At 32.3% G+C, this 23833-nt stretch overlaps 4 protein-coding genes across 5 annotated transcripts; 2 read left to right on the forward strand and 2 right to left on the reverse strand.

Annotated features, from left to right (window-relative positions):
- The first annotated feature begins 2893 nt into the window (after positions 1-2893).
- THX (thioredoxin X) lies at positions 2894-5107 on the forward strand. The gene is made up of 2 exons (XM_047323756.2): positions 2894-3298; positions 4677-5107. Exons 1-2 carry the CDS (start codon positions 2969-2971, stop codon positions 4881-4883), a joined length of 537 nt encoding a protein of 178 aa, XP_047179712.1. The 5' UTR covers positions 2894-2968; the 3' UTR covers positions 4884-5107.
- Positions 5108-5788: 681 nt separating this feature from the next.
- Positions 5789-7555, reverse strand: LOC124846483 (sugar transport protein 10). The gene is made up of 3 exons (XM_047323753.2): positions 7097-7555; positions 6357-6980; positions 5789-6244 (listed from the first exon to the last, which is right to left on the reverse strand). Exons 1-3 carry the CDS (start codon positions 7553-7555, stop codon positions 5789-5791), a joined length of 1539 nt encoding a protein of 512 aa, XP_047179709.2.
- Positions 7556-10946: 3391 nt separating this feature from the next.
- LOC124846480 (Tetratricopeptide repeat (TPR)-like superfamily protein) lies at positions 10947-17570 on the reverse strand. The gene is made up of 7 exons (XM_047323749.2): positions 17430-17570; positions 17044-17335; positions 16668-16958; positions 16026-16274; positions 13800-13924; positions 12855-12953; positions 10947-11594 (listed from the first exon to the last, which is right to left on the reverse strand). The coding sequence occupies exons 1-7, from the start codon at positions 17495-17497 to the stop codon at positions 11054-11056; spliced, it is 1665 nt and encodes a 554-aa protein (XP_047179705.1). The 5' UTR covers positions 17498-17570; the 3' UTR covers positions 10947-11053.
- A 119-nt stretch (positions 17571-17689) lies between these two features.
- On the forward strand, positions 17690-20147 carry LOC124846482 (RING/U-box superfamily protein). Of its 2 annotated transcripts, XR_015781349.1 has the most exons (3): positions 17690-18677; positions 18885-19248; positions 19807-20147. XR_015781349.1 is itself a non-coding variant. In XM_047323751.2 (2 exons), exon 1 carries the CDS (start codon positions 17759-17761, stop codon positions 18668-18670), a length of 912 nt encoding a protein of 303 aa, XP_047179707.1. In that variant the 5' UTR covers positions 17690-17758; the 3' UTR covers positions 18671-18677; positions 19807-20147. The 2 variants fall into 2 exon arrangements, 1 of the variants encoding a protein (XP_047179707.1); XM_047323751.2 differs by lacking the exon at positions 18885-19248.
- Positions 20148-23833: the final 3686 nt, after the last annotated feature.

Here is a 23833-nt window from a genome sequence, read left to right on the forward strand (position 1 = left end):
TTCAAAAGAAAAAAATAATAATAATAATAAATATATATAAAACTTAAAAAATATATATATAATAAATATCGGTATGAGTACTCGTGCGCATGGGCCTAGTATTCCTTACCCAAAATATAAAATAAACTTCAGAAGCCGTATGAGTGCTCGTGCGATCGTACGCATCAGCCTAGTGCTCATTACGCAAAACAATAAAAAACAAAGAAAAAGTCGTGTGAGCGCTCGTGCGATCGTACGTATCAGCCTAGTGCTCATTACGCAAAAATTTAAATTTTATAAAAAAAATACCAAAAAATAAATAAATATAAAATCTTCAAAAACCAAAAACATCAACATTTTCAAACAACAACCAGTCTTGCTAGCCAGAACTACGTGATCCTTTATTCTCCATCAAGAGTGGAGATACATAGGAGCAAGGCTAGTCCTTGTCAGGTTCATTTCCCCAAAAATCCAAATTTATCCATAATCAAAATTCTCAAACAATTCCTTAAACAAACTTTTCAAACAATTTCCAAAAAGAACTACGTAACCCTGATTTCTCATTTTGAATGAGAATACGTAGGAGCAAGGTCAATCCTTGTCGGACCCAAAAAACTAAAAAATATATTTTGTTTATTTAGAATTTTATTTTAGGGGATAATTAAACATTTTGAAAACCACGTCATATTCGCGTATTTAGTTAAACGTACTGCCTTAGGGCAGGCGTTGTAGGGTGCTAATACCTTCCCTACACGTAACCGACTCCCGAACTTAGAATCTCAGTTTCGCAGACCGTGTCTTATCATTTTATGATTTTTCCGTAGTTTTCCAGAATAAACTATGGTGGCGACTCCAAATTTCTTTTTCAAAACCCGTTTTATTTTTCGGGTCGTCGTCCCGTCGCGATTCCGGTTGCGACAATATTCTTCCTTTTTTTCATACTTAATTAAAAAATTGAGTATTATTCATATCTATACTCGCATCCTTAATTTTTTTGTTCATTTTGAGTTTATTGTATAACAATGTGTTATAGGTATATGTTTACTCTTTCTACATATTAAAAATTTAAAGTCAATTCGAGAAGAAGAATGTGGAGGGACAACATTTATATTTAGTATGATATGGACAATTTTAGGACAATTACTTCAATATATTTTTTTCTTTTATTTTATTATATCAAGTAACTTTAAAATATCGGGATAAATATAAATAAAAAGATCAAATATAAACAAGCTGTAACAAATTGAAAGTACAATTCCAAACATCTATAGAACTTAAACAGGAAAAAATAACAAAATCAATATTAATTATAGTTTACCATTGATAATTTATTTTATTACAATACATCTATGAAAACTCTTCATCATCTTTCTCTTCTTAATTTATATTTCAAATCTTTGTCTTTATTTTAGTTTTGATTCATCTATCGTTCCCTTTTTAATGACAAAAGATATAAAAAATATGATTTTTGGAAAGAAATGTATGACTTGTTGATTGAAGTCAGTAAAAAGTCAGAGTAAAGTAATTTAAAGATTTTTGTGACTATGATCTACGATGATACAAGTGAATTATTTGTTAAATTTGTTTTAATAATGAGTACATAAAAACTCATATACTTATAAAACCAATTTAAAAATATAAAAATATTAAGATTGTTAAGATTGTTAACAAACCAATTTATAAACGAATTCACATGAAATAGAATAAATTTATTAAAAAATCACATACAAGTATCATTTCCCTATAAAAAAATACGTATAGAACGATTAAGATTGATAAAAGAGAAAGAAATTAAATTATACAAAAATTTATATGCAGAAAGATGTATTGTATATCATCCTTTAAGTAGTTTAACATCACTTTGTATATAAAACTAAGACAACAAAAAATCATTAAAATAATTAATATGAACAAAGTCTAAAAATTTGCTATAAGTAGAACGTCTAATCATTAAACGCGTTAGACATACATTAATCCACTAAAAGATATGCTATAATATAATCTTAAATATATTTATTAGACGCATTAAACATAAACTTTCATCACATGAACACCGAAATCAATGTCTTCTGTATAAGGAACTCTCTTAGTTTATAACAGAACACATTAAAGTAGTGTTATCAAAATGGTTCTAACCCGTTAACTTTATTATGAGTTTGAGTCAGATTGAGTTTGAAAAAAATGTATTTTTTTTATATGAGTTAGTTTTCAACTCAGCTCACTTAGAACCGGCACATCCGGTTGAACCCATGGTGAGCCAAGTCGACTCACCGACCCACCTAATTTAATTTAATTATTTATTATTTTTTGTTTTAATATTATTAGTTAGTATTTTTTATTATATTGGATATAAAAAAATGTTTTTAAGAGAGAAAAATATTATAGATTTATTTATTCAAGACTCTAATATTATAAATGAACAAATAATAAAAAAATTATCAATATTAAAAACTTATTTGTTCGTCCTTGTTTTTGGATTAGACTTGGATTATATGATATTTTTTTGTTTGAATTGTTTTTGGAGTTTAATATCATTTTAGAGTAAAATTTATTTAGATTTGAATTAAAAAAATTATAATTTTTTTATTTTAAAAAAAATTATAATTAAGTAAGTTAGTGAGTCAACTCGGATTAAACCGGATTTAAATTTTTTCAATTCGCTAACAAGTAAATCAGGTTGAGTTGACTCATTAAGTGACTAAGTGAGTAACCCGTGATATACCGAACCTGAGATAAAATTATTCCAATTTGATACTTTTCTATTTAGTTATGATCGTGTGTGTTTTAATTAATTTTGTGGTATAATTTTTAATTAATTGGATGGTGAATATTGCAGTGGTGTATGGATCTATGTATGTGGCCACAAAATAACGAATATTTATTTATATATTTATGTAATATATAATTGGGGAAGAGAAATCACACACTAAAAGTAACATCGATTCTTCGTCGTAACTTTTCCATTCCTTTATCGTTTCATTCCCAACACATGGACGCCGTGACACTGTCACTCCCTCCGGTTCCGGTGCGTTCAGTGTCTGCATCTGCGTCAACCTCGTACTCTGTTCCTGTCTCTAGCTCCTGGTCGGTCGCGGCGAGGCAGAGGCTCTGGTCTCTCCGAACAAGACCCAGATTCCGGAATCACTCCTCTGCGGTTCCTCAACTGACGGTGACGTGCGGTGCGGGAGTGGCGGAGATTAACGAGAGCCAATTCAAGGAGACGGTCTTGGAGGCGAACCGTCCTGTTCTGGTTGAGTTCGTCGCCACTTGGTGTGGTCCTTGCCGTCTCATCTCTCCCGCTATGGAATCCCTTGCTAAGGTTTGTTTTCTCTCTCTCTCTCTCTCTCTCTCTCTCTCTCTCTCTCTCTCTCTCTAATTCCCATGTTCTTTTGCTTCTATAGTAAAAGCTACTACTGTTCTGTTAGTTAACTACCTTTATGCATTTTTGGGAGGTTTTCTTGATTCTTTGTTGGTGTATATAACATCTGATTTTCTTTCTAATCTGAATTCTTGATTGCAGGTTAATGTGTGTGTGTGTGTTTGTAAACATGTTTTCTGCCTTTTTTCTAAAAAGGGTTTATCTCCAGAAACAGATATTTCAAGTTTTTAAAGAAAGCCGTCCAATATTTAGAAAAACACTACAATTGGTAACTTTTTTCTCTAACAATTCTGCTTTAATATATAAAGAATGGAGATTTACACTTTCATCGTTTGATACTGCGTATTTGTTGCATTTAGTTTACTGTTAGATTGGTCTTGTTAATTGGCTGAAAAACAAGATTCAAGGAGTTAGAAACTGATCTGAAAGACCTGAAACGAGTGGCGGATGAAATTTTTTACACAGATAAATTCTTTTGTCAACATAGCATAGTTTCACTAGTATTCATGATTTTACATTAACATGTTTTTTTAACAGAAACACCAACTCAGAATTCAGTTTCTTGGGAATCTAATTCTGAACTGACACGGTTAATAAAACCCACAGCATGCTATTTTGGTAAAAGGAAATTGACAATGTGCTATCTGTGTGAAAAAATCGTGGTGAATGCCTTTAAAAAATTATGTCAGGACTACACTTTCAGATTTGAAATTTCTGATACAGATTGGAAACAACAGAAAATCATCTGGAATTGTTGGCTAAATAAAACTCAATCAATCATAGGTAAAGGCCATGGTGAATCTTGAACCCCTGTTGTAGACCCATTTGAACAACCCTTTAAAGTAAGGAATGTTAAATTTGTGTTTTCGAAGTTCCATAGTACTCAGGTTTTACTATGGATATAATTGATGCAACATTTTCTAGTTTATTATGAAGTTTCTGATGAGCATGACTGGTAATAGCAGCTGAACATATTGAAGATGTTCCCTAGTTTCAAATGATGACATGAAATCAAACTTTCCATCATTGAAAGAGTTTAAAAAGCCCTTGAATCAGCGTTTGGTAGTTAGAAATCACAAAAATTGTATGGGTCTTATCATAGTGTTAGAGAGTGTTTTGTCAACACTCCTCATAGTGAAATAATCCAAAATTAGCTTTTGAGAAAATTAGTTATGATTGGATCATTCTTATTCATGATTAAAGGATCAGAATTTTCTCTGAATGTGAAACATATATCAAGATTTTCCTATAAACCAGTGTGAAAGTGTTCTTTAGGGTCAAAAATTTCCCCTGAATTTTTGTATATAATAAATTGCAGGAATACGAAGACCGATTAATTGTTGTGAAGATTGATCATGATGCCAACCCACGGCTAATTGAAGAGTATAAAGTTTATGGATTACCAACACTAATACTCTTCAAGAACGGGGAAGAAGTTCCAGAAAGCAGAAGGGAAGGTGCAATCACAAAAAGTAAACTTAAAGTATACGTGGATGATTTATTGAAATCGATATCAGTTTCATAGTCATCATATTCATTCATGTTTGAAAATTCTGACTTGTTCTGTGAGACTTTTGTTTCCATATCTTGTATGAATCAGTTTAACAGGCTTGTACAATTGTATAATCTGAAGCTGCAAATACAGCATAGTGCAGTGAAGGAAGTTTGTACTAAAATGATGTTCTTTGAGCTGAGTAAATTTGTACTAAAATGATGTTCTTTGAGCTGAGTAAATTTCTGTTCTATTCAGGGTCGAAACTCATACATTCTAAACCCAAAAATAAAATTTGCTAGAGTGAAATACACAGAAAATAAATAAATTTAAAAGAGTGAAAAAATATAAGTATTTAAAACTTCAAGAAAACTGCAAGAAAAATAACTATTCAAAAAAAGAAATAATGTTCCATTCATATGTTTCAGGGCAGATAAAAAATATAATATTTTCACATGTTCCATCTCTTAATTTGATGGTGGTTGTCAATATCCACAGCAATGTATTGTTTCTTTTTCTTTTATTTGTCAAACCTGATAAATCTTCACCGCATAACTATCCTAATTTTGAGATATCAAAATTGATTGAATTCCGAGATAAAATTATAATTTATAACCTTCTTATTTGCTCAACTCATGTGAGAATTATAATTCCAAACCAATTTTAATTATGACTAAATTTTAAGAGTGATAATTGATATTTAAGCAATTGATCATAAAATAATATTTTTTTTTCAATTAGTTAAACTCGTTTCTTTTATTTCTCATTTTTTTTATCTGTCATGGTATTTAAGCAATTGATCATAAAATAAAATAGAATAAATAATTTTTTTATGAACTTGATATCTGAATATATTTGATACATATAATAAGACTAAATCTCAATGAGTTGTTTGGGAAATGATAGAGATTTTGTTGAACTTCTCGGTCAATCAAACTTCAAATTGTAGTTATATGAGGATGTTCAATGATGACTATACTCTCTTGAATAAACTTCCTCCAAAACCAATGTGATTTCCAAACTTTATTCATTTCTTCAATTTGAACATTTTTTGTCTCCGGCAAGAACAAGGCAACAAAAATTGTCATGATAAGCACAAATCCAGCAAAGAAGAAGAAAAGACCGAACTTCAAGTGACAAAGCATGGTTAAGAAAACTTGAGCAATGACAAAGGTAAATAACATGTTTACAGCAACATTTGTACTTTGACCAGCAGATCGAACCTCAAGAGAACATATTTCACTAGGAACCAACCACCCTAGTGGACCCCAAGACCATGCATATGCTGCAACATATGCACATATAAAGAATAAGAGAAGACCAGCTTCTCCATTGGTAAAATAGCCTTCACCACTCACTCCAAATTTTAGAGCAATCATAATTCCAACAGCAAGCTACACATAATTATTATGTATTTAGGTTAACAAATGACTTCAATGGTAAAATTTCATCTCCTTACATACTAAAATAACAAATACTTTTTATCGATTAATTTAATATTTTTACCTGACAAATAAGCATCTGAATGCCGCCTTCGAGGAACAATATCCTTCTTCCAAACTTGTCCACAGAGAAAATAGAAACAATAGTGGCAACCACATTAACACCTCCAGTGATAACAGAAGACATAAGAGAAGTATCATTACCAAAGCCTAAAGTTTTAAAGAGGACAGGTGCATAGAACATGATGACATTGATGCCAGTGAATTGTTGGAAAAATGGAATGAGAGAACAAAAAATCAGTTGAGGTCTGTATTTTGGTTTTGTGATGTTCTTCCATGGATGTTCCACATCTCTAGCTGCTTCAGCTGCATCAATGAGGTCTTGGAACTCCTCATCAACATTATCCATACCACGAATCTTTTGCAACATTTTCTTAGCTGTTTCTTTTTTACCTCTTTCAATTAAGGAGTTAGGAGTGTCACCTAAGAAAAGAGATCCTACACATAATATGATTGCAGGAACTGCACCAACACCTAAAGAAATTCTCCAACCATGTTCTAGTTTGGCAGTGCCATAATTAATAAGGTTTGCAACCAAGATGCCAATTGTGATCATCATTTGAAATCCAATGTTAAGTGCACCTCTTATTGATGTTGGAGCCATTTCAGACAAATACACGGGTAAAGACTATAGCAAATAATAATAAAAAAACAAAGGAAAAGTCAAAAACAATTTAATCATTACAATTTCTCCATACCCTTTTAACAAAATTTGAAAGCATTGACATTGATATAGAGCCTCACCTGATTACAATATCCAACACCAAAACCAAGTAGTAAACGACCTATGATGAGCATTTCAATATTGATGGCAAAACCATTCAACAATGCACCGACAAGGAAGAATAATCCACCTGCAAACATTGAGGTCTTGCGTCCCATCATTCTTGTTGTGGTGGAAGCAAAAAGGGAAGCTACTAACGCAGCAAGATATAAAGAAGAGGTGAACAAAGTAAGGAGTTCATTGTCAAATTTACAATATTGACTTTCATGATTAGAATCATCTTTCATTTGTTTATAAACACTTGGAAAGAATTTTATTAAAAATGGTTCCATAGAAGTTACTCCTCCTGTGATTCCAAGATCATAACCAAAGAGTAAACCACCCATGGCTGCTACAAAACATGTGATCAACACGAATACTGTAATTCTGCTTTCATGTTGTCTTGAATTTTCTGAAGTAACAAATGTCCCACTTGCCATTTTTAAAATTGTTATTTGTCTTAACTTTTCTTTCTTTTTCTATATATGAGATTGCAAGTAATAACTTGTTTTATAATGTAAAATAGGCTAATAATAACATCTAACACGTAAAAATGAGTTATAAAACTAAACAACCACTCTAACAATATTTTTTTAAAGTAATTTAATTATGTATTATGTTATTAACATCCTAATTTGTGTTTATTGTTTTTTAAGTTAGAACTAATATGTTATTTTAAGGATTTAACATAAGAGTTAGTTAAAATTTACAAAATTATTGTTTTATAAACAATAGTCAATTTGGACAGTAATTAATAATTGTAATTTATGTATAATTTGAATTAAAAAATTATTTTATTTTTTTAAAGTCTATTGTAAAGTGTTTTTTCTTATGTGTTTTGCATAAAAAAATTTATCATTTGTCATCACATGACAGTTTATTAAAAAAAACATTATTACACGAGCAAAGTCCAACACGTAAAATTGTCAACTTAAAAATTATACATATTTCACTTAGATACTAATTTATTTTTCAAGAAAGGGAGTCTTTAGTTTGAATTCTTATTATTGTCGTTTCATTTGTCGTATTAAACTTTTTTTTTTAATTATTTTATTTTATTTTAACATTTAATAATGATGACTCCATTGCATATTAACTATAGTAAGTAATAATCTAACGAAAAGTATTACATAAACGAATGCTATATTTGGAAACTAAAATAAAAAAATTACAAAGTAAATAAGATTTAAAAGTATAATATTTTTTTAAAAAGTAATAAAATATATAGGACAATTTGTTTAGATATCAAGGTATTTTTTAACATAAAAAAGTAGTTAAAGATTGGTTACAAAATAATATAAAAATTTAATAAAATTGTTGGTAATCATAAACGAAAAACATTAAAAACATTTATTTTAAATTGTAAGGTTGATCATCTACAAAATCAACAAAATTCCTTTACGGAAGTCTTTTTCATCTAGCAGACCCAAGATTGGGGAATTGTGGTAAGGGGTTTCACCTTACACCTTCGGTCCTTTCATCCTGCACCTCCAAATTTTTACACAATGTCAAAATTGCCCATATTTAAAACACTTTTAATATTTATTAAAATAAAAAAGTTGGTCAAAATTCTTTAATAAAGCAGTTTATCAGTTATTATTTCTCGTGCATTTGAAAAACTAGCATCGGATCTCAGATTCTCAGCACACTCTCGTTCCACTCCTTCTAGTCACACACAGGCACCACAGCTTCGTCTTCTCAGGCAGCATAACTTCATCTTCTTCTTCATAAGTACTCATCACAATTGGAGTTTTATCTCCATTAACTATGTTCACCTTTAAAGCAAACCTTAATCACTAAAACTATCAAGATATAATTTAATTCCCTTCTGATTGAAGAAAATAGTGTCAAAAACAACTACGGAGCTGTATCTAAGATTTTTCCTAAAAAGAGAGAAAATAAAAGCAACCCATAAAGAAAAATTCAAATTTTCTTTCAACATAAAATCCAAACAATAATTTCACACAAAAAAAACAGCGTATTGTGGAAAATCGTGGAAACCCAAAAAAGACAAATAAACGCAATGGGTCTCATGCATCTGCAAAGTCCGGGAAGAATGAAGTGGTCAGATTGCATTGCACGCAAATCGTAACCACCAATATGTTTTGAAGGTGAAATCTAACACAGAAAACTAAGGACAGATTTGAGAAGCTCTAACATTATCGAGTTTTGGAAGAACGGGAATGAAAAAAAAAACGTGAAAAATATTGCAAACCAAACATTCAAAACATGAATCGGACATGAAGTCAGATTAATCTTTTGTACTTCAAATTCATTTTCACTTCGGATGTTGACATCCGAAACGCCTTTTTCACATATTGAAAGCCGATAAACGGTTATCAGATTTGAAGCGCCTTTTTCACATATTGAAAGCCGATTAACGGTTATCAGATTTGGATATCCAATCGAATTTCCATATCCATTTTTTTATTTATCACATTTTTATATCCGAGTTTAAGAGTGAATGCAATACACTTATTTCACGCGACAATCTTCAAAAAAAACTTCACACATTCAATGCCAACCACTAACAGGACTACCACCTCCTCTAGCGTCTCACCACTTCCAAACAAACTAAAAAATATATCTCTTAATCTCTCTTACCTTTTACTCACTTGAATAGATTTGAGGAAGAGTGATTTGAGAGAATTTAAAGATAAATTTGAAGGTTTGTGAGAATGAATTTGAAAGCAACGTTTGTGAGAATTAGTGTAAGATTTGATTGATGTGACAGATTAAAAAAATTTACTTCTAAATCCACTCTCACCTACCTCTAAATCCACTCAAATAAACAATAATTTTTTTTTTCAAATCCGTTCAATCACTCTCCTCCAAATCTATTCAAGTGAACAGAACTCACACTGAAGGAAAGAAGGGAAGGAAAATAAATGAAATGGGGTGCAGAGTGAAGAAGGGAGTATACATTGAATCCTTGAACCATTTCGGTCAAAATGACTTAAATGTACAACCATTAACGAACTCATTAATTATGAAAGTATTTATGAAATTTGGGGGTGGTGCAGGGTGAAAAGGTTGGAAGGTTGTGAAACGCTCTTGGTGATAAAGAATCATGATCTAATATCTCATGGCCCAATCAGATCCTCTACTAAAAGGAAATGTAATTTATCTAATAAACCAATTATAGGGTCCGGTAATTACTAAGAAAGGGGTCCAATAAAACTGTTAAGAATCTTAAGTAAAAATCATAAAAATATCTGCTTCTGATACTTAAAATCTGTTTAGAAAAATATAAACCTTAAGAATTAAATGCTATTAGTTAAAATATGAATATAACAGAACAACTTAAGACTTATGAAATATACCTCTCATTATAAACAAAGGAATTCAATCTTGAATACTCTAGCTAAAAACCCTAAAATTATACCAAGATATTTTTCGCCAAGAACAATTGAAAGACCTAGATCATCAATCGCAAGATCTCATATATATTTTTACCTCATAAGTACCCTAAATTTGAGATATTGAAATGTATTTATAATTTCAATCCTCCAATTCTGACTAAATTGAAATTTAAACATCAATTCCATTTTCATAAACAAAACGAAAAAAGAAAATTAATTAAGGGTGTGATATAAACTAAAGATTCAGCATATAAAATTTTTAAAAGTAAGCTAATGTACCTAATATTGTTACTTGGCACGTACACAGGATGGAATTGAAGAAAACACACACAAGTTGATAGATAAAGGCACGTTTGAGCTACTCTTGATGACGCTTGAAAGTTTGCAAAACGAATTCACTGCATTAATTAATAACGCATTTGGAATAAATGTGAACTGAGAACCCTATTAACAAAGGCAAAACAAGACATGCTAAATACTTTCAATTGCTTGATAATACCACAAAATACAATGACCCCACAATTACATAAGTGTACAAAAATTGTAGTGTGTTGGTCCCAAGGGACTTGACACTTATCAACTTACCTCTGCAGTATGTTCAACGTAAGCCTTGGTCAGCTGATCATCAAAATATTCATAATTATCTTCTTCGTCTTCCTCAACAAATCTAACAACCCCACTACCATTAGGTAAACTTTTAGTTTCACTGAAATGCACTATGAGCTCATTAACCTCTTCCCTTTCTTGATCAGTTTTTGCTAAAGATAGAAGAACATTTTTAGCTTTCTTATCGGGAGAGATTCCATTAGACTCCATTTCCTTAAACCAATGAACAGCACTGTCGAAGTCTCCACTTTTTCCATATGCATCCATGATAGTAGTCAAAATTGCCTGATTGGCCTTTATTCCCCGCTCAAGCATTTCTTCGTACTTTTTCATCACCATCTCAAGATCGTTTATCTTAGCATACCCTTTCATTAAGGTTCCGTAAGTGACAACATTAGGCTCAACACCATCCTGTATCAATCTTTTGAAAAACTTCTCAGCACCCTCCATATCAGATGCATTGATATAAGCAGACAACATGGTAGTGTATGAGCAAAGATCTGGAAAGAATCTGCGTGGGTAAAGTACAATGATACGAGGAGAGTGCTAAGTGTTGTACACTAAATAATAATATAGACAGGAATATATCCTCAAATTCTAATTCACTTGGTACATGAATTTGAATAGTGTGTTTGGATTTGTTAGCAAACACTAACTGCCCATTCATCTCAATCCATCAAGAGATAAACTTTTCCATATGGACTCACTTGAATGTGTGACAGTTAAAAAATGTTTGATATTTATTTCTGACCATACCTAAAACCATTATCTATTAATTAACCTCTGGATAAGTCTCCAACATTATGCCATCGGCTACGTGCATGATCTCATTATATCCCTGGATTTAAAAAATGTTGTTTTAATCCTTAAATTTTATTGTTAGTGAAAATAGAAGTATAAAAAGACTATTAAATGACGTTTTGCAAAGACGGACTAAAATAGGATTTAAAAAAACCAGAATTCAAAGCAATTCACACTTTCATTTCAGAAACCAGTATGGGAATTCACTCACAATCCACCATTGGTATTTGGCCTTTCAGATGATCTGCACTTGAATGGAGAAAAGGTATTTTACATAAATTTCATTTTTTTTCTTATTTACCACGTTAGATCCTCCTTAATCGTTAGTGAACAATAGTATTCGTTGAGTTTGTTTTTCCTTCTGCGTAAAAAAAGTGGGAGGGCCATGGATCTATCATATCCATGCTTGATTTTTACTTGGCTGTTGACTGGGTTTTTCATTTTGTAATTTGCCTCACATCTCTTATTCCCACATATTTTTCACCTTACCACAGTAATTGTGTTGTGAATGTGTTTTTCTTCCAAGGAAAAAAATTAGAACCAGTACCTCAATAATTCTCTCTTTCTTTTTTATGGATTCCAAGTGAAACTAAACACATTATTAGGTGAGGAAAAACAAGCAGAGAGGTGGAAACAAAATGAACCTTGAACCATATATTTCTCTGCTAACCTTATTTAAGTTCCATTTTAGTCCTATTTTGCTCAAAATGAAAGCTCCTTCAGATGTTTAATAGTCAATTGCGACTCAATTACCAGAAAGAATCAATGCCCCTAAAAACTTTCCATGAGTGGTGAAAAAAAAATTGACAGAAAAGAATAAGTTGCAACAGAAAAATTAGTTGGAGGACCAAATTGATAAACAAAACAATGACCATGACTAATTTGAAATATAAATATAACCATGGAGAACCAAACATGTATAACTCTTTTTGTCTAATAAAGACTGAAGAAGAAAGGAAATGGTACTCACCTATCCCTTCTCATACTCTTAAACACGGTCCGAGCCTGCTCCACCATTCCCGATATAGAAAATGCATCAAGTAAAATATTGTAAGCTTTCCGAGTTGGCCTGTGAAAAAGAAGAGAAATGGTAACTTCTATGATAATAAAAATAATGATCATTAAGAAGATAAAATGAAACCCTATAATGCACGCATGTGATACTAGGTATTTGATTTGGTGATACACTAATTCTTAAAAATATAAGACCCGATATGTATTAACTCTTACTTTTAACTATCATTTTTACTAGTGTTATATATATATAAAATGCTTTGAATCCTTCTCTGAAGGTGCATATACATTTAAATGAATCTTATTTTTGAACATCACAAATTGACTCGTTTTTTTATTCCTATTTGGCATTTCATTTTCATTTTTTAAATAGCAAGCATAACTAAGTATATGGTTTGGACACACATCCCTAAAGTATTGGAATGTATCTTAATTTGATAGGTATCGAATACAGACAAGCCTCTGATATGGGACGAAAAATCACATATCAATGCTTCAGAAATAAAAAAATTATCTAATTTAACAACATAATCAGAAAAGAACAATTCTAAAAATAAATAGTAGCCAATTTAAATAAAAATAAGTCTCTTATCAACCAAGACATTCGGAGGAGAAAAACTATCTGTATAAGAACAGAAGATAAGAGTTGAGGTGGATGTGGTAAGGATGGGCTTTTAAACATTTCAATGATTTTCTCATAACAGCCACAAATAAGACTTGCCGATGTTTAAGTGGTAGATATTTAGCTACAAATAGTGATTGCAGATATAGGAGTAGGAATACGTGACTAGCAGGCTACTAAAATCCCATCAAGTAATTAATAATTACGAAGCTGATAATAATTTAAATTACCCAGCTTGCTATTCATTTTCCGCATTACTAGTTATATTCCCTGACATACCTGACTCCAGCGTCAAGCATTTCCTCAAATACAGCTAACGCTTCTTCTTCCCTCCGGGCCTTCCCATATGCACTCACGAGTAGGGCATAGCTCACAACATCAGGTCTGAGATCAGCTCTTTGCATCTAAAATTAGGCATTCACTTCAAAATCTGATGAATTAATAATATAAGCAAGAAATTAAAGGGGGGGACAGAAAAAAAATGAAAACTAATGGAAAGTCTTGAAAATACCTCAAGATTAAATAAATTATGTCCACGAAAATGTTGAAATATTAGTCCAAGTAGATGATGTGTGCAAGGATTTAATTTCCCATTCTCATAATTTAATAAAAATCTGACTGAACTAGCACGGAGAAAGTTTTGCAAACCAAAACAGATTTCAAATAATCTACTTGGAAAAATTAAATCTACAATGAATCCTCTATATGGACAAACGTGACAGTATTCATAAGTGTCATGTGAGTGGCATCTCCAAATTTCAATTCATTAAGTAATTGTTTAAGCCACACAAGCTCGCAAGTAGCAGATGCCATAGCTCTATATTCTGCTTCTGCGCTGGACCTTGCCACAACACTTTGCTTCTTACTTTTCCAAGATATCAGGTTGCCACCAATAGAGACACAATATCCAGAAGTAGACCTCCTATCAGAAGGGGAACCAGCCCAATCAGCATCTGAATAACAAACAATTTTTGTATCGTTGTTAGGGCCATATAGCAAACCTTTTCCAGGTGATCTTTTAATATACTTCAGTATGCGAACAACTGCATCCCAATGGTCTTCACATGGGGAGTTTAGAAATTGACTCACCATACTAACTGCGAAAGAAATGTCAGGACGCGTAACAGTAAGATAGTTTAATTTACCAACTAGTCTTCTGTACCGTTCAGGATCTGAGAAAGGCTCCCCCTGATTTGGTAGGAGTTTGATGTTAGGGTCCATAGGTGTCTCAACAGATTTACAGTTCATTAACCCTGTTTCCTCCAAGATGTCTAACGCATACTTCCTCTGAGATATGACAATACCATCATTGGATTGTGCTACTTCAATACCCAAAAAGTACCGGAGTTTGCCAAGATCTTTGGTTTGAAAATGATGACAAAGGTGTTGTTTCATCTGAGAGATGCCAAGATAGTCGCTTCCTGTGAGAACAATATCATCGACATACACTATTAAGTAGATACATCCAGCACTCGAGTGGCGATAGAACACTGAATGATCCGCTTCACTGCGAGACATACCAAATTGTTGAACAACACAACTGAATTTACCAAACCAGGCCCGAGGAGACTGTTTTAGGCCATATAAGGATTTGCGAAGCCGACATACCAATCCAGATGACTCCCCCTGAGCAACAAAGCCAGGCGGTTGCTCCATATAAATTTCTTCATGCAAATCACCATTTAGGAAAGCATTTTTGACATCAAGTTGGTAAAGAGGCCATTGTCGAAGAGCGGCCATGGCAATGAAGAGGCGAACAGAGGTCATTTTTGCCACTGGAGAAAAAGTATCACCATAATCCAAACCAAAAATCTGTGTGTAGCCTTTGGCAACCAGTCGAGCTTTCAGACGATCAATCGTGCCATCAGGACCAACCTTGATAGCATACACCCACCTGCAACCAACAACAGACTTTCCAGATGGTAATTGGACCAGCTCCCAAGTTCCACTGTCCTGTAAAGCACTTAATTCATCCATCATAGCTTGACGCCAACCAGGATGAGTTAAGGCATCACTCACAGATTTGGTATCTAGAGCACAGGAATAGTTCCAGTCAACTCCACGGTCTCCGGCACCATCACTGCCGCTGTTGTCGCAATCGCCGCCGCTGCCGTCGCCACCGTCGCCGCCGCCGTCGCCGCCGCCGCCGCCGGAGTTCCAGAATCGACCGGCGACCACACCATCGGAAGCGTCTCGGCCGGGCGACCCCACAAAACCGGCTTGTAGGGTACCTATACAACAAAAGTACAAAGCCAAAACAGCTGAAAATTGAGTCTATAGTTAAGATGTATGGTTATCTTGTATGAAGAGGGAGATTTAAAATTTATTTGAAGTACCTAAACGTGTTACTGTTCATGTAGAATACCACAAGACCATTTTTGTTACACAAGTTAGTCAAAACCAGTTTCTTCCTCATTTGGAAATGATAAAAATAATATGATGTTAAAGTAGTAGGCTTGTTCAACATTCAGAAAGTAATGTTATCTATTATAAACATGCGAATACCTGATCATATATGTTCGAAACTTCCTTGTAATTTGTTTCAAATGACATCAAGCTATTATAAGTTACTGTAGATTGTTCAATTCCTCGTTCAGCCATCAGTGCAAATGCCTTACGGGCCTTTTCATAACTTCCAGCCTTTTTAAACATATAAATCATCATGTTAAACATCTTCTGGTCGGGTTTCAAAGGCGAGTTTTCATCATTCAGTAAACTGTCAAATACTTCTTCAGCTTCTTTAAACTTGTCCCCCTGCAAGTGAATCAATACAAATGTAAAACTGAAAGTCAAGAGACTCAATAGCAGTCTGTAAAATATTTAAGAAATGCACACCGAGTTCAACATAGTTGTCATGGGAGATGTGTGGGAATTGAACAATCATGGTAAGTCATCGTTGCTGCCTCATTCACAGCTTAGAATTATATGCCAACAATGAACACATTCCTCCCAATTCAATTTCCATCAAGGTGGTTTACTTTAAGAGGCAGGGCATCAATATATTTGACTTTTATTCGAAATTTCGTTCAGGGGAACACAAGTACAAAACCACCAGCACAAACAACACCACTAGCGGCCATAACTCATAAGAGAAGTTAATTTTAAAGTAAAAGTGCAAAGGATTAAATAATAAAGATGTATGCTCACATGAACAAATGTTTTAAGTATTATCTGGTATGTTAAAGCAGAAGGTTCCGGACCCCATTTCTGCATCCTTCGGAATATCGCTTCAGCATTGTTATATCTGCCTCCTCTTCCATATGCTTCCATAAGTGCAGTCTGAGATACAACATTTGGCGGATAACCATTATTATTCATCAAAGCTAAGATCTTCTCAGCACCATTGAAGTCTCCCAGCTTCCCATATGCCGTGATAAGCATGAAATAATCCATCTTACCAAAATCCCACCAGTTTTGAGTCCGGAGCCATTCAAGAATCTAAAGAATCGCGTAATAAAGAAGTTAGACTCATCTACAGCTAAAACCAAACAATCACACAACAAAGAACAGATGAACTGTATACCTCAACGACAAGGTTCCACTTCTTGAGTTGTTTAAACCTAATCAAGGTACCAACAATAAGGGTTTTAGGAACACCCTGGTTGTTAATATTCTCGGAAGAGAGAACAGAAACAGCAGAACCGGAGTCATCGATTTCAGTCATGATTCTCCTCCAATTCTTCTGATGAGCCTCATCCGCAGGATCCTTGAAAACCTCCAGTTTCCTCCTCCTCTGCATGAACTTCCTCGGTTTCAACATTCCCCGACACACCACCTCCATTCTCCCACTCATCCTCACCCTCGCAATTCCATTGCTACACAAACAAAACATAACACGTTGAATCAGCGAAACATACACGCACATACACATACACCTAAAACGCAACATTGAAAAATGAATAGCCCTACCTCGTGCGAGTGGGTGGCAGAGGGAGGTGTGGCAAGTGACAGTGTGACTTCGAAATGAGGCTACACATAATCTACCGATGAGGATTTTTTCCAAAGAAGATGATTGTATTAAGGAGCAGAAAGTAACTATAAATATTAGATAAATATAAATATCTATTCTAATTTCCATGTTCGTTTCATGGGCCGAACTATTGTTTTTGGGTCAGGCCCAATCAAATAGGCCCACCCGCTTATATAGAAAGAGATCTTCATTAATAAGCTAGAGAGAGAATAACTAAACCAGAGAAGGCAAGAGGTTGTGTTGTTAACGACGACGAAGAAGACGACCAATGATGTCTTCCGGCGGGGACAGTGGGAAGCCATTTTTCTGTCACGTGTGCAATCAGAGGATAACGTGCACCGATGAGTCGGAACCGTTCTGCCCGATCTGTCTGGAAGGTTTCGTGGAGGAATGGAACCCTAATAACCATAGTCATAACCCTAACCCTAATTTCACCCATGAAAGTGGGGGAGAATCTATGGATCCCGAATTCCCGTTCGATTTAATCGACACCATGCTCCCCCTCTTGCTCAACGCGGGTTCCAGGACCCGCCGCGAAGCCGACATGTTCGACCCAAGGACCTACCTCCAGAACTACCTGCAGAACCTTCGCGCCGACGGCGCTAACATTCAATTCTCCTTCGGCAACCCTTCCGACACGGGGTTCCGCCCCTCGTCAAACCTTGGCGACTACTATCTCGGCCCGGGCTTTGAGCAGTTGATTCAGCTGCTCGCCGACAACGACCCAAACCGTTACGGCACGCCACCGGCCGCAAAGGACGCCGTCGAAAATCTCCCCACAGTCACCGTCGACGATGAGTTGCTGAACTCTGAAATGAACCAATGCGCGGTCTGCCAGGACGAGTTCGAGAAGGGCACGCAGGTGACGCAGATGCCTTGCAAGCACGCGTATCATGCTGACTGCCTGATTCCTTGGCTTAAGCTGCATAACTCTTGCCCCGTTTGTCGGTATGAACTGCCCACCGATGACGCGGATTATGAGAATCGGACGCGGAGCAGTGGCGATGATGGTGGGTCGAGGTCTGATGTGAGCGATAGTGGCAGTGGCAGTGGCGGTGGCGCGGGAGGGGGAAATGGTAGACCTGTTCACCGGACTGTTAGAATATATTTGCGGCATCCTTTTGATGCAGGTGACTCTGCGCAGGACAGTTCCGAAAGGGGATGGGAGAGTTGGGATTGAAATTTGTGTAAGTGGTTGTGTTTTATATTATTTCGGTTGTTGTAAATTCATTAGTTTTACTTTGATTTGAAACATATTGGGCTTTGATTGCATTTAGGACTCAGTGTTCTGGTTTCGTAGTATAATTGACAATTGCTGGCATTTTAACGTGTGGATTTTAGCTTGTTAGGCTTGGTTGTTCTGATACCCAAATTCCCGTGCTTTCTTTCTACAGAGAGTGACGAAGCTTTAATGCTCATGAAAATAAACATGCCTTCTTGTACATCAGCCAATCTCGGTGGTTTAAAAACTTATTCTGTATATTTCATTTTGTGGTCATTTTTATATTTGGGGTTTTAATGATCTGAACTGCATCTGAATGAATTGTTAAACTGTTTATATTCTGTTACGTGTATCCCTAACTTTCTTTTGTTTCTGTATAGTTTCCATGTTTATAGTTCCTTTTCTCAATATTTTTATCTGAAATCGATATGTGTTGTTTGTGATGGTAACTCTTTGTTGAGAGCTTTTGACCATGGAGCTGGTTGTCCGGCACTCTTGCACAAAGAAGTGGTTTATGCAGGAACAAAGAGAAAGAGGTTTAAAGTTCTGAACTAATTATTTTATTTACTTCTGGAGTCTTGCACTTCATGTAAACGGGTTTTCCTTCAATTTTACTTAAGGCTGTGTTTCATAGAATGATGTGGGGATGAAGAGAAAATGAAAACAGAATTTAGGATATTGAAGGCAATTAAATGTGTAATTGATTCAAGTATGAAGATTGACTACTGCTTTGCAGCAGCATGGTGAAAACCCACGAAATGGATTATTTTCCACTGAACCTCATTCAATTCTAATGTTTGTCGGAAAATTTAAGAAATGCTCAATGGATTGTGCTTTATTCCCCTCGTACAACCAAAATAGATGGGAAATTTGTTTGCGGTCGAATTTTATTGTTTATCATATCTGTTGTCATATTTTGCACTCTATGGAACAGTCTTACATATTGCTCGATCATTGTTTCCGTCTATATACTTGGCCATAAAATTGTTACATAATTGTGTCGATGTTTGGTTTTCAATTTTTATATATGTTCTTTCGATGATTATGAAGGTGTATGTTGATATCAAGTGGTGATAGTTAGTTTGTATCTGCAGGTATTGTTCGTGTTTAAAACTCTGGAAACTATTGTGCAGCTAAGGGTTCCGGGAATAGATTACTATCTTTGCCATGTTTGCAGAAGTCCTTGTGAGGATTGTAAGAGATGTTATTTTGCGTGGCCATGAACATGAACTTTGTTCGATCAAAGCGGATTGCATGAAAGCTCACAATTATTGAGACTTTAGGTACTGCGTTATTTTGTACAGATCATCTTCCAAACATCCATTATTATTGATCATCCTTTATGCAATACTTAGTTAGTCATGGTCTATATTTCTCCTATGTGTGTATAAAACGTTTTAATTTCGAAATTTTTATTTCAACCATTTTAGAAGTATTTGCCTGTTGCCCAGTATTTTACCAGCCTAATTAGGAAATAAGCCTTCGCTAATACACCTTCGAATTGACGTTTTTTAGGACACGTCAATGACATATACATGCAAGGGTTAGTCAAAATCTTAAGTCTATAAAACATTTCGTAGTTTCTATGAAATATCAAATTTCCTTTGTGTTAGTCTCTACAAAATGTGATAACTGTGTTTTTTATGGGAAGAAAGTTTTATAAATTACTAATAACGGTATATTTTTAGAACATTATTTAAAAAAATTATGGACTAAAATTAATTAATTATTATGTGTGATTTGGTTAGAAGTGTCTTGGATTAAGCATTGGAGAGGATTTGACAAATATAATCTAAACCATGGACTTGAATTTTTGAAACACAAACAGTAAACTTTTTTAATCAGAGTTTCGTGAAATGAATTTTTGAAACACAAATAGTAAATTTTTGAGTACGCATGTTGAAATGAATTTATGATATATGTTGTAGGACTAATTATTTGTATTTTTTTAGTTCCTTGAAAAGCAAAAAACACGACTAAATTTTCTAAAAGTCAATATCTTTGCATCAGGCAGAGCTTAATCAGTTTGATTTGTGAATTTATGTCAGATAGGTATCTCCGTGTCACTGAAATTTTGATGTTTGGGAGAGTTTGTAATCATGGGAATGCATGTTGTTCCAAATTATATTATATCTGTTTCATGTCTACACTGATTTTACCGATATAAATTATCCAAATACTATAATTGACGGTATTTTCTGATATTTATTATCGATAGCAATGCTCACTCCATAACTTAAAGATTAATTTTATCGAATAAACAGTACGTCAATTTTAGTATCATGGTTTAACTTAAGGTGTGGGAATCAATAGAGGATACTACTCTCAATTTAGAGGGTTGAATTTTTGGTTTATTCAAAATATATTGATTTTTATAATTTGAAGTATATAAAAAATTAAATATATTGTAATTAATATATTTTGAATGACCAAACAACAAAAAATACAGCACAATTTGAAGATAAACATGAATAAGAAAAGCAAAAGATTATGTTGGTTCATTTTGAATATATCTAGTTCCTAAAAAATAAGTTTTGAAAGAGTTTATTTCATAAAAAATAATTACAAAAACAGTATAGAAGTCTTGTCCGATTTATCATAATCTTTATATTCAATAACAATTTAAGATTTATGAAATTATTATATACTAAATAAAATAAGGTTATTTGAAATTATATAATAAATTACTAAATTAGCCTCATTTTCACACACATACTATATATGATAAAGAACTGATTATAATAATAATAAACCTGTTATAATAATACAACTTATTATATTATTAAAAGAGATGTTAACAAACCTATTATATTTCCAAGAGTGTTTCATCCTACACCTCTAAAAATTTCATTTTTAATCTTATAAAAATTTCATTTTTAACCTTATGACATATGCTGCTCCAACTTTTCTAAAAATTTTACTTTTTAATAAATATATTTTTATTTTCTTCTCTCTCTTATTAAAACATTTTAATAAATACATTTTTATTTTTTTCTCTTTCTTATTAAAGTTCCTCTACACCATCTTAATAATAATCTAATTTAATTTAAAATTTAAATATTATTTAATATAATTTTATATTTTAATAATTATTAAAACATGATTTATATCATAATAATAGTTATATTAAATATATAAAAATCAAATAACTAAAATGGAATTTTTAGAAGTCTAGGATGAGATGTTGAAGATGTAGGATGAAACACTCTATTTCCAATGTCTATAGACTGACGAGCAGAACAATCAATACTTTTGCTTAATACTATTTATTAATATCATATTATTCGTTAATTTTTATTTTTATTAATTTGAACATTGAAGAGTTTTTGTAGATAAATTTTTCTAATAAAATGTACGCTCATCTTATTTTCATTCTTACTTAATTAAAGGATAATATAACTAATCACAAATTGGAAAAAAAAATTATGTACAAAATTTATGTTAACAAATAATCATAATAATATCTTTTCAAATCGTTTATTTTGATAAAATTATACCTAAACCAAATGATGACTCCTTATTTGTTTTTTTTTAATGTATATTAGATATTTAGATGATTTTAGAATAGAAAAGGTATTACTTAACCAATTATTCTTTCTATCAAAAAATATCTAATTATGTATAATGTACATTTAAATTTATCAAGACATCGATCTGATAAGTTGTTATCTTCTTGTCCATAAATAAGTTGTTATCTTCTTGGGCACAGACAATTAATTAAAATATTATACATAAATTTGATCTTGAATATAGTTAATTGTCTTCACCTTTTATTAATTAAGTCGTTACCTATCCATATGTGTTTAATTAATGAATATCAAAATTTTTATTAGTATATTTATTATTAACGTTTTTACAGTTAATTTTATTATATTGAAGATAGTTTAAGTACTTTTTTTCAGTCTGATTTATTATTTATTGTTTATTATTATAATAACTTATATATGTATTTTCAAGTAAATTTAATTCTGATATCATTTTTCTCGTATCGGTTTCCCGTATTCCATTATACGGACTAGTATTAATTTAAATATTGTAAATTTATTTGCTTAAGGTTGCATTATGAGTGTTGTTTTTAAGCAATTTATTCAGTCTAATGCAATTGTCACTAAAAATTTAAGTAAAAATTATTTTTGGTTAAAAAATTTAAGTAAAAATTATTTTCATTCTCATTGTTATCAACTTTCCTAAGCATTTTTTATTTATTTTTGGTTTTATTTTCATCGTCATCTCTATCAAGAAATGGGTATACAAATATCCATACTCATATTCATCTATTTATTATTCCAAATGTTAATTAAAAAACTTTTTAAAAAATAAAAAACACTTCAGAAGAAAAACACGATATTATCAAATAATTAATATTAACAGATACTCGTGTTTTTTTAACGTAAAATATTAAAATAATTATAAAATATCTATCCTATAAATAAATTATGAAACTAATGACCAAAAAAAGTTAATACAAGTTTTTTCACATTATCTACAAAATTAAAAATGTTTTAACAATTTAAAACAAAAATTGATATAAAAATGAATGTAAATATGTAAAGGTAAAAAAATTACCAGAAGAACACACACACACATATACATATATATATATATATATATATATATATATATATATATATATATATATATATATATATATATATATATATATATATATATATATATATATATATATATATATTCAACTACATCCTATTTATCTATATTAAATTTAAAAAATTAAATAGTGTTCATAGTTACATGTATTCAATTTATACAAAAATTTCTCCATTATAACTATGATTACTTTAAAGAATACGCACAATCACATAATGATTTTTTTTTATCACAAATGATTAATTTTGTAAATCAAAATAAGATTAATGACGTTGAAATATATATTTTTATTAAAGTTGAGACATACATGTTACTTCATGTATTTTCTTTTCAAGTATAATCGTCCAACTTTTAATATTGATAACTAGAATCAAAATTCAATATTGATAACTAGATTCAAATTTTAATATTGATAACTACTAGTCCAGCCCTAAAATTTTGTATATTTTATTCATTCATAAAAATTTTGTATTTTTTATTTTCGTAAAGTTAATTATTTGTAGTTAATTAACT

The sequence above is a fragment of the Vigna umbellata genome, chromosome 8 (genome assembly GCF_029865625.1).
Source record: "Vigna umbellata cultivar VRB3 chromosome 8, Vumbellata_1.0, whole genome shotgun sequence".
NCBI lineage: Eukaryota > Viridiplantae > Streptophyta > Magnoliopsida > Fabales > Fabaceae > Vigna > Vigna umbellata.